The 14,213-nt window shown below is 43.8% G+C and overlaps 1 protein-coding gene across 3 annotated transcripts in view; it reads left to right on the forward strand.

Annotated features, from left to right (window-relative positions):
• HPCAL1 (hippocalcin like 1) overlaps positions 1-13,945 on the forward strand; it is a 117,268-nt gene extending 103,323 nt beyond the window's left edge. For all 3 annotated transcript variants that reach the window (XM_074988954.1, XM_074988955.1, XM_074988953.1), the window contains 2 exons: positions 6,064-6,169; positions 12,835-13,945. In XM_074988954.1, the coding sequence (XP_074845055.1) occupies positions 6,064-6,169; positions 12,835-12,932 (204 nt within the window). In that variant the 3' untranslated portion in view covers positions 12,933-13,945. The remainder of the gene's footprint in view (positions 1-6,063; positions 6,170-12,834) is intronic.
• Positions 13,946-14,213: the final 268 nt, after the last annotated feature.

Here is a 14,213-nt window from a genome sequence, read left to right on the forward strand (position 1 = left end):
TCACAGCAATACAGAGAAAGGTGCTCTACAGCTTCTTTCTCTCACTGTCTCACACACGCACGGTTGTGTAAGAAGGCTCAAAGGATTGACTATGGCAGAAAGAGCCTTTCCCCTCTAGACCACCAGTTCACATCACAGTTCTGATTGGTAGTCACGGACACAGACCAGCTGACTGTTCACTTCTACATTATTTGGTGCTCTCAAGCTGGTTCCCACTGAGCAAGTATCCAAGCTACAAAAGCCACCTGAGATGGGTTCCCCCGGGTGCCACCTGGAACCAGGGTACCTCTAAGCCCTCTGACTGACCAGCCTTGGCTCCCTCTTACATTGTGTTGCTGTGACAAGCTACAAAGCTGTCAAGCATGCGGTTTCACCAGTACACATGCCTAGATGCAGTTACAAGAGAAGCACATGGGATCTTTTTCAGGGGAATAAGGCACCATGCCACATTTATTAAACAATGTAGGCAAAGCCGCATATGCTTTCAGACACACCCCCATCTTACTGATGTTATAGTTACCAGTCTCTTGCCCACCCTGATCTACTGGCTAGATAGACCAGGAACTGGGGGGTTCAGCCAAGCTCTTTCTGTCAGGACTGGTGCTCCATGTTGTAGCAGGATGGAACACAGAGACTAAGACATGACGCCCAATTCTCATAGGGTTTGTCCCTGATACAAGTCCATGTGTTTTACTTTATCAGGCCTTAGTCAATCACTCAGCATTTCTAACAGCGCAACAGTTCCCAGCATTTCCAGCAGTCCTTCTGGGTACGACCTCATCTGGGTCTTGCCTTGCATGCTGATGGCCCGAAGGTTTTGGTCCCTTTGGGAAAGTCCTTATCCATTCCTCATCAAAGAGGCGCGCCTGCCTCCAACTTTGAGGTTGTCAATCTGCTTTGTTCTGGTGTGCCCCAAGTCCTGGTCTCCACCTCTGATCCTCTGGGTATTGAAGGACCTTTCATGTCCATTCTTTCTCTCACTCATACTCACAGGCACACATTTACATAATTGTGGCATGGCAAGAACAAAGAATGTGTGTTACAATTTAACATATTACAGAGTGAACTGAGTAATAAAGAATGTATAACTTACCTAGCAGTCTTAAGAGTCTATAACAAATCTACAAAACTCTGTCTACATTATCTATTATAAGTGTACATTATGCAGGCTCTAACCTGCCCCTGCACAGGAAGACTGCAGGTAATGCAACCAGGTACACACCCCTTTTAGAGCATAAACTCAAAATTATACCATCATGCACTCCACGGGGAATTGCACAGCCTAAGAGCACAAAATTTAGGCCCACACTCCATGTGAAGAGGAATATAGAATCATAGCACACTAGAACTGGAAGGGACCTCAAGAGGTCACTGAGTCCAGTTCCCTGCCCTCTTGGAAGGACCAAACACCATCTAGATCATCCCCAATAGGTGTCTGTCTAACCTGCTCTTAAATATCTCCAGTGATGAAGATTCCGCAACCTCCCTAAGTAACTTACTCCAGTGTTTAACCACCCTGACAGTTAAGAAGTTTTTCCTAATGTCTAATCTAAACCTCCCTTGCTGTAGTTTTAAACCCATTGCTCCTTGTCCGAGCCTCAGAGGACGAGGAGAACAATTTTTCTCCCTTCTCCTTGTAACCCTCTTTGAGGTACTTGAAAACTGCTAACATGTCCCCTCTAAATCTTCTCTTTTCTAAACTAAGCAAGCCCAGTTCTTTCATTCTTCCCTCATAGCTCATGTTCTCTGGACCTTCTCCAATTTCTCTATATCTTTCTTAAAATGTGCTGCCCAGAACTGGACACACTACTCCAGTTGAGGCCTAATGAGCACTGAGCAGAGCGGAAGAATGACTTCTTCTCCTGTCATGCTCACAACATTCCTGTTAATACGTCCCAGAATCATGTTTGCTTTTTTGGCAACAGCATCCCACTGTTGACTCATATTGAGCTTGTTGTCCACTATGACCCCTAAGTCCCTTTCCAGAGTACTCCTTCCTAGACAGTCGCTTAACATTCTATATGTATGAAGCTGATTGTTTCTTCCTAAGTGGAGTACTTTGCATTTGTCTTTATTAAACTTCATCCTGTTTACCTCAGACCATTTCCCCAATTTGTCCAGATCATTCTGAATTATGAGCCTATCCTTCAAAGCATTTGCAACCCTTCCCAGCTTGGTACCATCTGCAAACTTAATAAGCATACTCTCTATGTGAAAATCTAAATAATTAGTAAAGAGATTGAATAGATGTTGTCCCAAAACAGATCCTTGTGGAACCCCACTTGTTATGCCCTTTCAGCGTGACTGTGAACCACTAATAAGTACTCTGAGAATGGTTTTCCAGCCAGTTACGCATCCAACTTATAGTGGCCCCATCAAAGCGGTATTCACTTAGTTTATTGATAAGAGCATGCAAGACCATGTCAAAAGTCTCCCGAAAGTCTAGGTATACCACATCCACCGCCTCTCCCTTATCCACAAGACTTGCTATCCTCTCCAAAAAAAATAAAAAAAGCTATCAAAATGGTTTGGCATGATTTGTTCTTTACAAATCCATGCTGGCTGTTACCTATCACTTTATTTTCATCCAGAGGTTTGCAGATGAATTTCTTAGTTATTTGCTCCATTTATCTTTCGCAGCACAGAAGTTAAACTGACTGGTCTGTATTTTCCTGGGTGGTTCTTTTTGTTTCCTTGTTTTATAGCTGGGCACTATGTTTGCTCTTTTACAGTCTTCTGGAAACTCTCCCAACTTCCAGAACTTTTCAGAAATGATAGCTAAAGGCTCAGAAACCTCCTCTGTCATCTCTAAGTATTCTGGGGTGCATTTCGTCAGGCCCTGATGACTTGAAGACACCTAATTTTTCTAAGTAATTAACTTGTTCCTTATGTATTTTATCCTCTAAACCTACCCCCTTCCCACTAGCATGCCCTATGTCAGGCATTTCTGCATTGGCCTTCTTGGTGAAGACTGAAACAAAGAAGCCATTAAGCATCTCTGCCATTTCCAAGTTTCCTGATATTGTTTCTTGCTCCTCACTGGGTATTGGGCCTACCCTGTCCTTGATCTCCCTCTTGCTTCTAATATGTTTATAGAATGTCGTCTTTTATCTTTTTTATATCTTTAGCTAATTTTTGAGCTTGTTCTGTGCCTTGGCTTTTCTAATCTTGCCCCTGCGTACGTGCGTTGTTTGCTTATATACATCTTTTGTAATTTCTCCTACTTTCCACTTTTTATATCATTCCTTTTGAGATCATGCAAGATTTCCTAGCTAAGCCACAGCAGTCTTTTAGCATACTTTCTAGCTTTCTTATGCAGCGATAGATCTTGCTTTTGGGGTTCTTAATAATGTCCTTTTGAAAACCTGCCAATTCTCCTCAGTTGTTTTTTCTCCTAATCTTGCTTCCCATGGAACTGTACCTACCAGCTCTCTGAGTTTACCAAAATTTGCTTTTCTGAAATCCACTGTCTCTATTTTGCTGTTCTCCCTTTCCCTATTGCTTGGAATCATGAACTCTATGATGTCATGGTCACTTTCTCCCAAGCTATCTTCTACTTGCAAATTCTCAACAAGTTCCTCCTTATTTGTTAAAATCAAATCTAGACCTGCTTTCCTGCTAGTAGCTTTTTCTACCTTCTGAAAAAAAATTGATATCCACGCAGTCCAAAATCTTCCTGCATTTTCTGTGCCTCGCTGTGTTAGTTTCCCGACATATTTCTGGATAGTTGAAGTCCCCCATCACCACCAAGTCCTGTGTTTTGGGTAATTCTGTTAATTGTTTAGAGAGAGTCTCATCCACCTCTTCTGCCTGGCTAGGTGGTCTGTAGTAGACCCCTATCATGACACCCTTGTTTTTTTACCCCTTTTAACTTAACCCAGAAACTCTCAACATTTTGTCTCTCTCCTGAATCCATCTCCTCCTCAGTCCAGGTGTGCACATTTTTGATATATAAGGCAACACCTCCTCCCTGTACCATGCCTCTTCTTATGCAATGGTCTTTGCCCCATGAGCTAAGATTCTCTCACATTTCACTCCAACTCACTTGTTTAGGTAAACCAAAGGCAAGCTCATTAACTATGAGAGATCTTTAAGCTGCTATAAGTGATAGCAAACAGATCAAAGCCAATTACCTAGCAAATAAAAATGCAAACAATGCTTAATATGCTATGTAGTTTGGATATGAACAGAAGAGTCTCACTCTAAGAGATGATACAAACAGCTCCATGTTCTTAAAGGGCATACTGCATTTGTTTTACAACAGGGAAGGAGACCCTCTTTCTGGTAGGTGCCACCGATGCAAAGAAAAATCATGGGGACCACACACCACCAACAAGCACTTGATGCACCAGTAAACAGACCTTGCTGGCCTGGCCACAGGGAAATACAAAAAATTAAAAAGACCCACAGAGGCACTGCGGGTGCTGGGGTTCCCTCATGCTCTAGACCCAAAGGACAGGATCCATCTGCTGAATTCCGTTTATCTGGCCCACTGAAAGTCTCTGGGTTTCCCTCCCCCCATCTGTCCTGCAACAGCAGGTAGACCTGCAGTGGGGCTGAAATAGTGGGAAGGGGAAGCTCTGAGCCTGACTGTGGGCTGAATGAGAGAAACCCAAGGGCTGGGTCTGACCTGCAGGTCAGAGGTTCTTCATTGCTGCTTTACACCTTGGAATTCCCAGGGGTTTGATCCACAGGCTAGAAATTCCTTGAGCCTGATCCAGCACTTCCCACGAATCATTCACCTTGGGTGAGGGCTTAAGTGAAGAACTACAGATGATGTCACTCCCTGCCTTACATAGCTTTTGCAGATGGCAGGAACCCTTTGTTCCAAAGCTTGGCTCCTAGGCCAGTTTGTCGAAAAATACTGGCATCTCAGGATGGTGCGCAACACCATGTGACTGGTCATATACCTTTGTAGAGTCATAGCAGCTGTCATTCATAGGTTGTTTGGAGCATTCATAGGAAGGCTCCCCAGGTGGGAGATAAGCTTCTCCCAAGGCCTGTTGTATCTTTTCCATCCATGTGCAGAATAAATATTTAATGTGCATATGTGAATGTGTCCCACCAGTAGAAACAAACAATTAAAAAAACTAGCTAAGGGCGCTCTCCGAATCTCCTCGATGGCATTTGAATTTCTCTTAAGCAGCCACACAAGCACAGAGCTTACAAGGAATGTTGTGGTTAACTTCAGATACAAAAAGCTACATGATTACAAATAGGATAATCCTGTCGAAGTTGCACATTCCCAATGATACCATTAATGGTACCTTTTATGACATCTCTTGCCTAAAATGCAATATCACTTGAAAGTAATAACATTGAAGAATGTGGGCTGCAGGGTTGAGTTGATTTCTTTGAGCTCTTCAGGGAAGGTTGCTATGACCAGATTTGAGCTGGAGAGTGAACAATTCTCCTCTGATGCCCAGCAATGATTCCTCTAGAACAGCCTGAGGAAAAACTGCATTAGCAGGAGTTGTGTTGCCCGGCTGTACTTCACGAGTTCAGTGGAACAAATGGCACCAAACCCAGGGACATTTCAGAGGAGCTCTTTTTACACCAAAAGTTGGAACTGATTTGCTACAGACAGAAGCGGGAGATGAAAACTGAATAAAAAAGAGGGATGGGATGGTCCTCACCTTGGTCAGTCCATCACCTTCCCAAAAACAGAAATGTAGCTGCTCCCAGCCTCCTGTAGGCAAAGAATTACTGAAGAGTATCGAAGCTCCTATGTGGCTGTGTTAGCAGCCATCATGAAGCAATGAAGCCACTCCTCAGACTCACAGGCAGAAAAGAAAATTACATAGAGAACTTTTTCATATATAGGTGTTAGCTCTTCCAGTTTAGTGTGTCAGAATAAATGACTGCTAGACTGCCTGACAGCAGTGGTGTTTTTTTTAATCAGAAATGAATGCTGGAAAAAAGCAGATCAAGTTTGTAATTCCTTTTTGTTTTGGGGGTTTTCCATTTACATGGGGTTTCATCTGTCCATCTTCCTTTCTTTATTGCTGAAGGCTCAAGTTCCTTTCCTTGGTCCTGATGCTTTATAGCTTTCTTTCCTTTTAGGCAATCTACAAAATGGTGTCCTCTGTAATGAAAATGCCAGAAGATGAGTCCACTCCAGAGAAGCGAACAGACAAAATCTTCAGACAGATGGACACAAACAATGATGGTACGATTTCCACCTGAAGTCCTAATTATGTCTTCAGAAATAAATGTTGCCTAATATCATTTTCCTAGCTTTGCATTACTGAGAATGCTCAACATTTAGTTAAAAGAAGATGCTTTCAGGAAAGTTTTGGTTCTATCATCTCACAGGGGTGTCTATCACAGTAACATCAGAGTGTCTATTTTCTGTAACCAAGTAAAATAAGGACAAATGAGCTGTGTTTATAGAAACCAACAAGGTCCCTGTTTCCTAGACTTGTACTGATTTTTGCACACAGGTGCAGAGTCCTATGTTTTGTAACTCTCATCCCTGCAGACAGTCTTTTTGCCAACAATCTAAGCTGATGACATTGTCAGCGGGCTAAATGCATGCGAATCTGAAATAAGACCCGTACCCAGGCCTGGTTTGCTGCATGGTGCTTCACTGACATACCCTCTGATCTCTTCCTTCACACACATGCGAAAGCTTTTCTTAAACTGTACATCTCCTCCGTTTTGTGGAATCAGGCACTGAGTCTGACTCCAGGCAGCCCAGCTGCATGGCCATCAGCCTGTAGGACACTGCTGGCCTGGTCTGTGAGAGCAGCCTGGTTCTATCACCTTGTCTGTGTGCCATTGGTGAGCAGCAATTTGTGGTAAGGCCGAGAAAAGGCAGACAGTGAGAGAGGCAGTGGTAGCAACACAGGAACAGAGTCAGAGGAGCTAGACTGTAGAATGAGCAGAGTCAAATAGAACAGAGACTAGAAACAGGAGGAGTGTGAAGTCAGAGGCAGGCAGTACAAATACGGGGTGGCATATGCAGTAAATGAGCTAGGGTCTGGTAGAGAAGAGTAAGGGGCTACCAGAGACCAGTGGTGTGCTTTCACCCCTGGTTTTATTGTCCTGTTTTCTAGCTGGCATCCCCTAGGAAGAGAGGATGTCAGGTAGTGTAGTGGGTAGAAGGGAGCCCTTGCTCAAAGAAAGGGGCCGGCGGGGAGAAGATTGAGGATCCTCTTCTCCCTTACTGTGTCTCCACAGGGAACCTGCTCACCTCACCTACACTTAGCCAGCCCATTCCATGACAGGAACACCCTTTGCAAAAATCACCCTGTTCCTCTGAGGGCCTGTGCTCGCATCAGTCTCATGGCCTGTTTGACAAGGATGTACATGACTAGCTGCCTCTGCAAACGTCCTGTTCACATGTTGCATAGGCAAGATTGCTCTCTTCCATCTCAGTAGCCCTCGCTGTTAGAATCAAGTCAGATCTATGCTCAAAATTGCATTTGGTGTGACCCAGCCACCTCTGGCATCTGTTCAGGCTGCAAACCATTGCAGCAGGCCATAGCATCTGCCTGCTTAGACAGGCAGCAAAGCTGCTAGCCACTTTACAGTCTCTTCTCCCACTCTCCTTTCCTTGCTACTGTTCAGTTTCGTCTGCTGCTGCTGTCTCCGGCAATCTGTTTGATCTCGTCGTCATCTCTTTGCGTGACAAGGAGCCTCTGAAACATCCCTGGCTTCAGTGCCTTCAGCTCAGACTCTCTGGGAAGGTCCAAGCTAGGGACTGAGTCTGGCTCTCCTTACATTGCCCTCTGATGAGGATACTCACATGCCTGAGGAGAGCAGGATTTGGTCTCAAATTAGCTTTGCTGCTTTTCTCCCAGCCCTTCAGTTGCATATTTCTGCTTTACGCATCTTTAGCTTTTCTAGCTCCATGCAGCTGTAGAAGTGATCGTTTAGGGTAGGGATGGGCAACCAGGAATAGTGCCTGGAATGCATTAGCTGCCCTCCTTCACCTCAGTGAGCCATAGCAGCCCACAGCCTCCCTGACTGCTTCCCCTTTCCCGTGCACCTCTCTCATATGGGAGCCATGCACTTCCTGTACCTCCCTCCCAGCACTCTAGGAGCCTCAAATTTGTGGCCTTCCAGCTCTGGGAAGGAAGGGGAGAGGCCGGGATGGAGTGCGAACCAGGAGATTCACAACTTCTAAAGTGCTGGGGTGGGGGGGCAGGCATGGGAAGTGCAGGGCCCATATGTGAGAGGTGCATGGGGGAGGACGACAGCTTGTGGGGGTCTGGATGTGGATGGAGCCTTAGTGGGCTGCAGGTTGCCCACCACTGATTTGGGGCGAGACTTTTCTGAAGGGCACATTTTTGCTTTTAAGTAGCAGCTTGTGCTGGCAAAATTGTGCCTCCAGCAGTCTGGCCCGGCATTACATTCTCTAACGACACCGTATCCAAAGCCAGCACTTAAATGTGTGCTTTGCAAAGAAGAGCTTGGTTGGCCTTGGAACAGAACAGTGGCAGTGAGAGGTAGGGGCTGTGGTAACGTTTCTCAGACTTATGACGTTTGCATCCGTGGTCCTGACATGCTGCTGATTCTCCCTGTCCCCCCGCTGAAAGGTTTGTCTTCACCACATCAAGAGATCACTTGCTTGTAAAGTGTACCACATTTTGGAGGCATGTTTGTGTATCCTTGTGGTAAATTCATTTACCGGGCAGGGTTGGCCACTCCTCTGCTCACTAGCTCATCTCCCCAGACACAAACTGGGGAGCTGAATCCAGTTGTTTTCCCCCACACCCTGACAAAGAACTGTTTCCACCTTGTCCCATCAGTTGTAACACTTTCCCTGTGAACAGCCTTGTTCAGAGGTCCAAGACAGGCAGCCTTCAGTCTTGAGTCTGTGACGGCTCTTAGGATATGTCTGCAGAGCAAAGGGGATACTCAGGCTAACCTATCCCAGTTAGCTTGACTCCTGGTAGGATGGCTAACAGCAGCAGCAAAGACAGCACGGTGCTGGCTTCAGACCAAGCTGCCGAGTGGAATGCATACGTGATCTGTGTCAGGCTTGTGCTGCCCAGACTGAAGCACACCTCGCACTGTCTTCATTGCTTCTGTTCCTTGTGCTAGGGGCTCAAGCTACTTCAGGTGGGCTTACTCGCTTCTGACTCTGGCTGTGCAATCATGCCCTTCAGGAGTTTAGCATCTGAGATTTCTGGGTGTGAAGGATAGAAAGAGGAGCTGTTGCTTCTTGAGAAATGCGAGATGTTCCGTTTCCAAGTAGGACCCTGTAGCTGCTTTTAGCCCTGGAAAGGCCAGTGATACCTGACTCTTAAGGTTATGACCCTTACACATATAAAAACTGCTCCCTCTTAGAGGTTTTCATGGCTCACTCTGAGTCATGTTCTGTTGGACTGACAGTAGCTAGACCCCTGGAGCAATATCTGGCTTTGAAGTCCATGAGAGTTCTGCTGTTGACTTTAGTCGGGCTTGGATTTCGCTTGTTGGCTCAACACATGGAGAGAGACGAAACTAAAATGTAAAAAGTAGGCCTTCTGTGGCACGTGTGGCATGCAGAGATATGTGATGGAGACCATGGCAAAACCTGGAATATGTAACTAGCTTCATTAGCCATTTCCATAGTAGCAAAATGTCTCTCCTAGAAGTCCTGTATTGCTAAGTAATAGACTGTACCTACTGATAGTGTAATGGAGCAGTACTTAAATTTCAGAAAAATCCCTCTGATTGTCCTGTCCACCATTTCCAAGCAAGAGAGAGAAGAATAGCATCTTTTGTGTACTTCATTTATATGCCTTGAATAGGTCTTATTGGTGGCTGTGCAGTGTGGCCACACTGCCTGATCTTGCTTTGTATTTTGTCCTGGAGTATTGCACAAAAACAAACTCACCACGTGCAGAATGTCTGAGTTATGACAAAACTCTGTTTTATCCAAAACCAACTTGTCTAGATGGCCAGGGCCTCATCTTGCTTTGGGCCCTCAAATATCTCTGCACTCCTGGCATGTGCAAACCTTGGTCCAGGTGAGCTAATACTGGCAGTTGACAACTGAATCCAGTTTTTGTCTCTACAATAGGTGGAGACCATATGCAGGTCCAGTAATACTTTCTAATAAAAAACAAATGTTTTTTTTACACCTCTGCTCCCTTTAGCACTTTAAACTTGTACAGTGGAACCCCAAGATACGTGCACTCAAGTTGTGCATATCTCAGTTTAACGTGACTCAGGGTGGAGGGAAGCTGGCACCTGGCTCCAGGCTGCCCATCACTCAGGGTAGCGAGGAAACTGACCAGCGCTGTAGTGCTGATCAATTTCCTGTCTGCTCTGAAGGGCTGGGAGCCAGGCTCCAGCTCCCCACAGCTCACAGGAACAGGGAAACTGACCAGAGCTGCAGAGCTCTGAGCTCTTGGCTGACCAGTACTGCTGTGCTAGTCAGATTCCTGCCCCCCCGCCCCCCCCCCCAGTAATGCAAAATTCTTAAGTGGGGTTGCACACGAATGTAACATCTGCGTAAGTCAGGGCCCTAGTGCAACCAAAAGGAACATCAAGCCGCAAGTCAAATGCAAAATATGAATCTGTGGTAGGAAGCTTCTATTAGGAACAACAAAATGTAAGTTAGTCTGGAAAAAATACACCCTCTTTACTGTGGTAAGAATAAATACATGTGTCATACGCCAAGACACTCTGATACTCTACGAATGAGTATTTGTAGGAAGAAAAATGTAACTTTGGAAAACATAACTGAACGCAAAAGCAGAGAGCGATTAAAAACCAAAAAGCTGCATAAGCCAGAAGTGATGCGGAATGGTGGAGAGTATAACTTGTGGGATGGAACTCTAACATTCCTCTGAAAACGATCTATCATGTTTATGTTCATTTGACATGGGTTTGAAATCTCAACTGAGAATATAAGTTAAAATTCTACTTTGACTGGACATTTGGTATAAGTGAGCACATAAGATTATGCAAAATATGCCTCAGTGTTCCGCAAAGAGTAATTTCCTCTTGGCAAAATAAAAATATGTTGCGGTTATTTCTGTAATATGAGCAATTGAAACTGGGGAAGAATTGCTTTGGAATGCTGCGTATAATTATTGTGTAAAATACTATACTGGTCGAACCTCTCTAGCCTGGCACTCTGATCCAGCAAACAGGTATGGTCTGGCATGACTTCAGTTAGCCGGACAATCACTTGTCATGGATGTGGCCAGTTTCCTGCAGCCCTATAAAGTTGGCTTCCTGCCACCTGTCCTGGTTTTCAGTGTTCTGTGCTGTCATTTAGCTCTAATTTACCCCTAAGAGCCCTGCAAGCAGTGGGAGTGTTGGTAATGTGGTTAGACAATATTGACCGCCTGTGGTTAGGCAAATTACTTGGTTTGGCACCAGTCTGGTCATGAGGACGCCAGACTAGAGAGGGTCAACCTGTATTTCATACAGCTGTAATGTAAATGGATATGCCGGCCAGAATATTTTGTATAACAGAAATACTTGCTGCTGGAATTGGCTATTTAAAAATATAAAAACTTGCTAATTAGGCAAAATGCACATATAAAAAACTTCTTTTACAGTTGTGAATAGAATATTTAGGTCATTAGCATCTACTAATAACTGCTTCGGACCTGCAAGCATATCCATGTAACTTTAGGCATGTAAGTAGGTTCACTGGCATGTCTAAACTTTGCTATCTTGTAATAAGCATTGATATTATAAAAGCCAGAAAGTATTTCAAGAATGCAGCATACTCCAGGCACCCTGTGAAATGACCTTTCTGCTCGGGAGGTTACACTGGCTCTAGGAGGGAATCATTGGGCCCAGTGAAATCATTCCAGAAAGATCCATTGTATTTCTCCTAAATGTTGTTGTATGACTTATTTCCCTCCACCTGTGGGTGTGTAATACAGCACACAAGAGAATACCATAGCAAGCACATCAAATGCAAAAACATAATTGTATTTCAATACTGTTGTTCAGACTACAGTTAATGAAGAGGATGCCGGAAGTCTTTATAGGCAGTACTTTCAGTGAGCTTGCTGGAAATTCCACTGTTCCCAGGTTTGTAGGTTTAGTTCCACAGTGAAACCGTCATGAGAGAACAGCCCTAGACTTTTCAGGCATGGTAGGTAACAATTACAAATTGCAAACTTTGCTCTTTTTGATTAATAGCCATTCACACCTTTGTTAGCTTCAGGTTTTAGAGGCCATTCATAGTCACAGGTTTTTCCATGGTTTTTAAGCCTAACCCCATAAATCAGCTCAAATTTGTGAAGCTGGTCCAAGTTTCAGGTTTGTAACACAGCCTGAGAAGCTCATCTGTATGGGTCTTATTGCAAAGGTTTTGCACAATTCAGCAAACAGGGCATCACTTCAGCATCTCTCAAGGCCTGTTTCTTGTATCGCAGCACACCTGCCCATAGTAATATTTGGAAATGTAGGATAAACTACATCACGTTCCCTGCGCAGTGTTATAGACACAGTTACGTGATCATCTCTCCATGCATATGCCGCAAAGACCCTGCGTTCCGAGGGTTTAAAATCTCACTTTCGATTCTAACACCAAAGAAAACCAGTTTGTGTACATCTTCTGTGAATGAATATTTGTATTTGTTTGGTAAAAGCCAGTTCTCTACTTAAATTGGTGGTCTACATATATTTGTTTTACCTCAATAATGTCTCTGTTTAATGTCAAATGAAAAGTGAAATACTAATTTGTTTACCTGAAAAAAATACGGCATCTGGGCTCAAGGAAGGGAGGAGGGAGTGCCTGATTCCTCAGTACTGCAGCCCTGAGTCTGTTTGGAGTAGTGGTTGCGTGCTTCTAAGCTTTCAGCAAAGGCTTTGTTTTTAAGCTCTGGTCTTGCAGTGCAAGTGACTTGTTTTTGTTTTTCTCCTTTCAAGGTAAATTGTCCCTTGAAGAGTTTATTAAAGGTGCCAAGAGCGATCCCTCTATTGTGCGATTGTTACAATGTGATCCAAGCAGTGCAAGTCAGTTCTAATTGAACTCTGGACAGTTTGCGAAGGAACTTGCTGGCTTGTCGTTCAAGCTTTGCTTGCAAATGGATGCCGCCTTAATCATTCCTCAACTTGCTAGTGGATAAGATTCCGTTGCCAGATCTTGTGGGTGGGTGTGTGCGCATGTGTATCAGAGTGAAGACCGCCTCACACTTCTCACAAACACGAGTGCAACGTTCCTTTTCTCCCCCTTCCTCTCCTCCAATGTTATCACTCACTCCACAGGTTTAATGTCATTGAAAGGTATGTTTACATGCAGATACCAAGAATTCACCTTTTTGGTGGGATACCACGTCATTTAGTCAGTCAAAATTATGACACAGTAGCCCCAAGAAGATCCTAAATAGAATTTTTATCCAGCATGGCAGATGGCAGGTTGTCATTTTTGAAGCAAAATGTGAACTGAATGGATTAGAAAAGAGAAGAGAGAACCTTTTCTGGGCATGGTTCCAATTTTTTTTGGTTGCTTTTGAGGAAAATTGCTTGCACTTATCTAATGGTCTTTCTTTTAATATATATAAATTATATATATATGGTGAAGTAAAATTTTGTTATGTAGGTCATGTATTTAATGCATAAAATAGAAATTCAAGCTTAATTTCTTGTCTGATTTATTCAAATCTTGAAGATTGTTTTGGAGATATTTATGCATTAGCAAATTGCTGTTAAAAATGCATGACTAGCAATTTGTGGCTGTTTCACTGTTCAATTATTGAATGCAGATATTTGCTCATTTTTACTGTTGATCATTCCAGCATTTACTGTATTAACAAAGGAATAAAAGGAATAATCCTCATTTTGTATTTCTCAGTGGAGTCCCACATGGTGGTGGTTGCAGCATTAACTTAACTGGCTTTTGAGTGACATGAGGTGATGTGACTCAGTCTGCTGTTCTAAACTTTGCTATGCTCTCCTACTTTTTGCTGTCAATATGTTAGTCTGTGCAATACAGTGTTATTTAATATCTGCCTAATGCCAAGAAATATTCATTGAAATAAAAGATTACTTTTCTTGTCAATAACTGTCTTAGTTTAACCAGTGGTGCAAGTCACTGTTTCATATTTGTGCATGTAATGAATATGGCCCAGACAAGAATACAGAAAGTGTTCCTGATCTGTCCTTCCTTACATCTCATTTAGAAAAAGCAGGCAACATCCTTCCCCACTGTCTTTCCGTCATTGGTATGTCTGCTGAGGTTAGCTAGCAAACCAGAGCATTTCCTTCCTTTCTTCTTCCCGGATTTCCCCATTTCTGTAGGGACTGTC

This window comes from Carettochelys insculpta, chromosome 3 (assembly GCF_033958435.1).
Source record: "Carettochelys insculpta isolate YL-2023 chromosome 3, ASM3395843v1, whole genome shotgun sequence".
NCBI classification, from domain to species: domain Eukaryota; kingdom Metazoa; phylum Chordata; order Testudines; family Carettochelyidae; genus Carettochelys; species Carettochelys insculpta.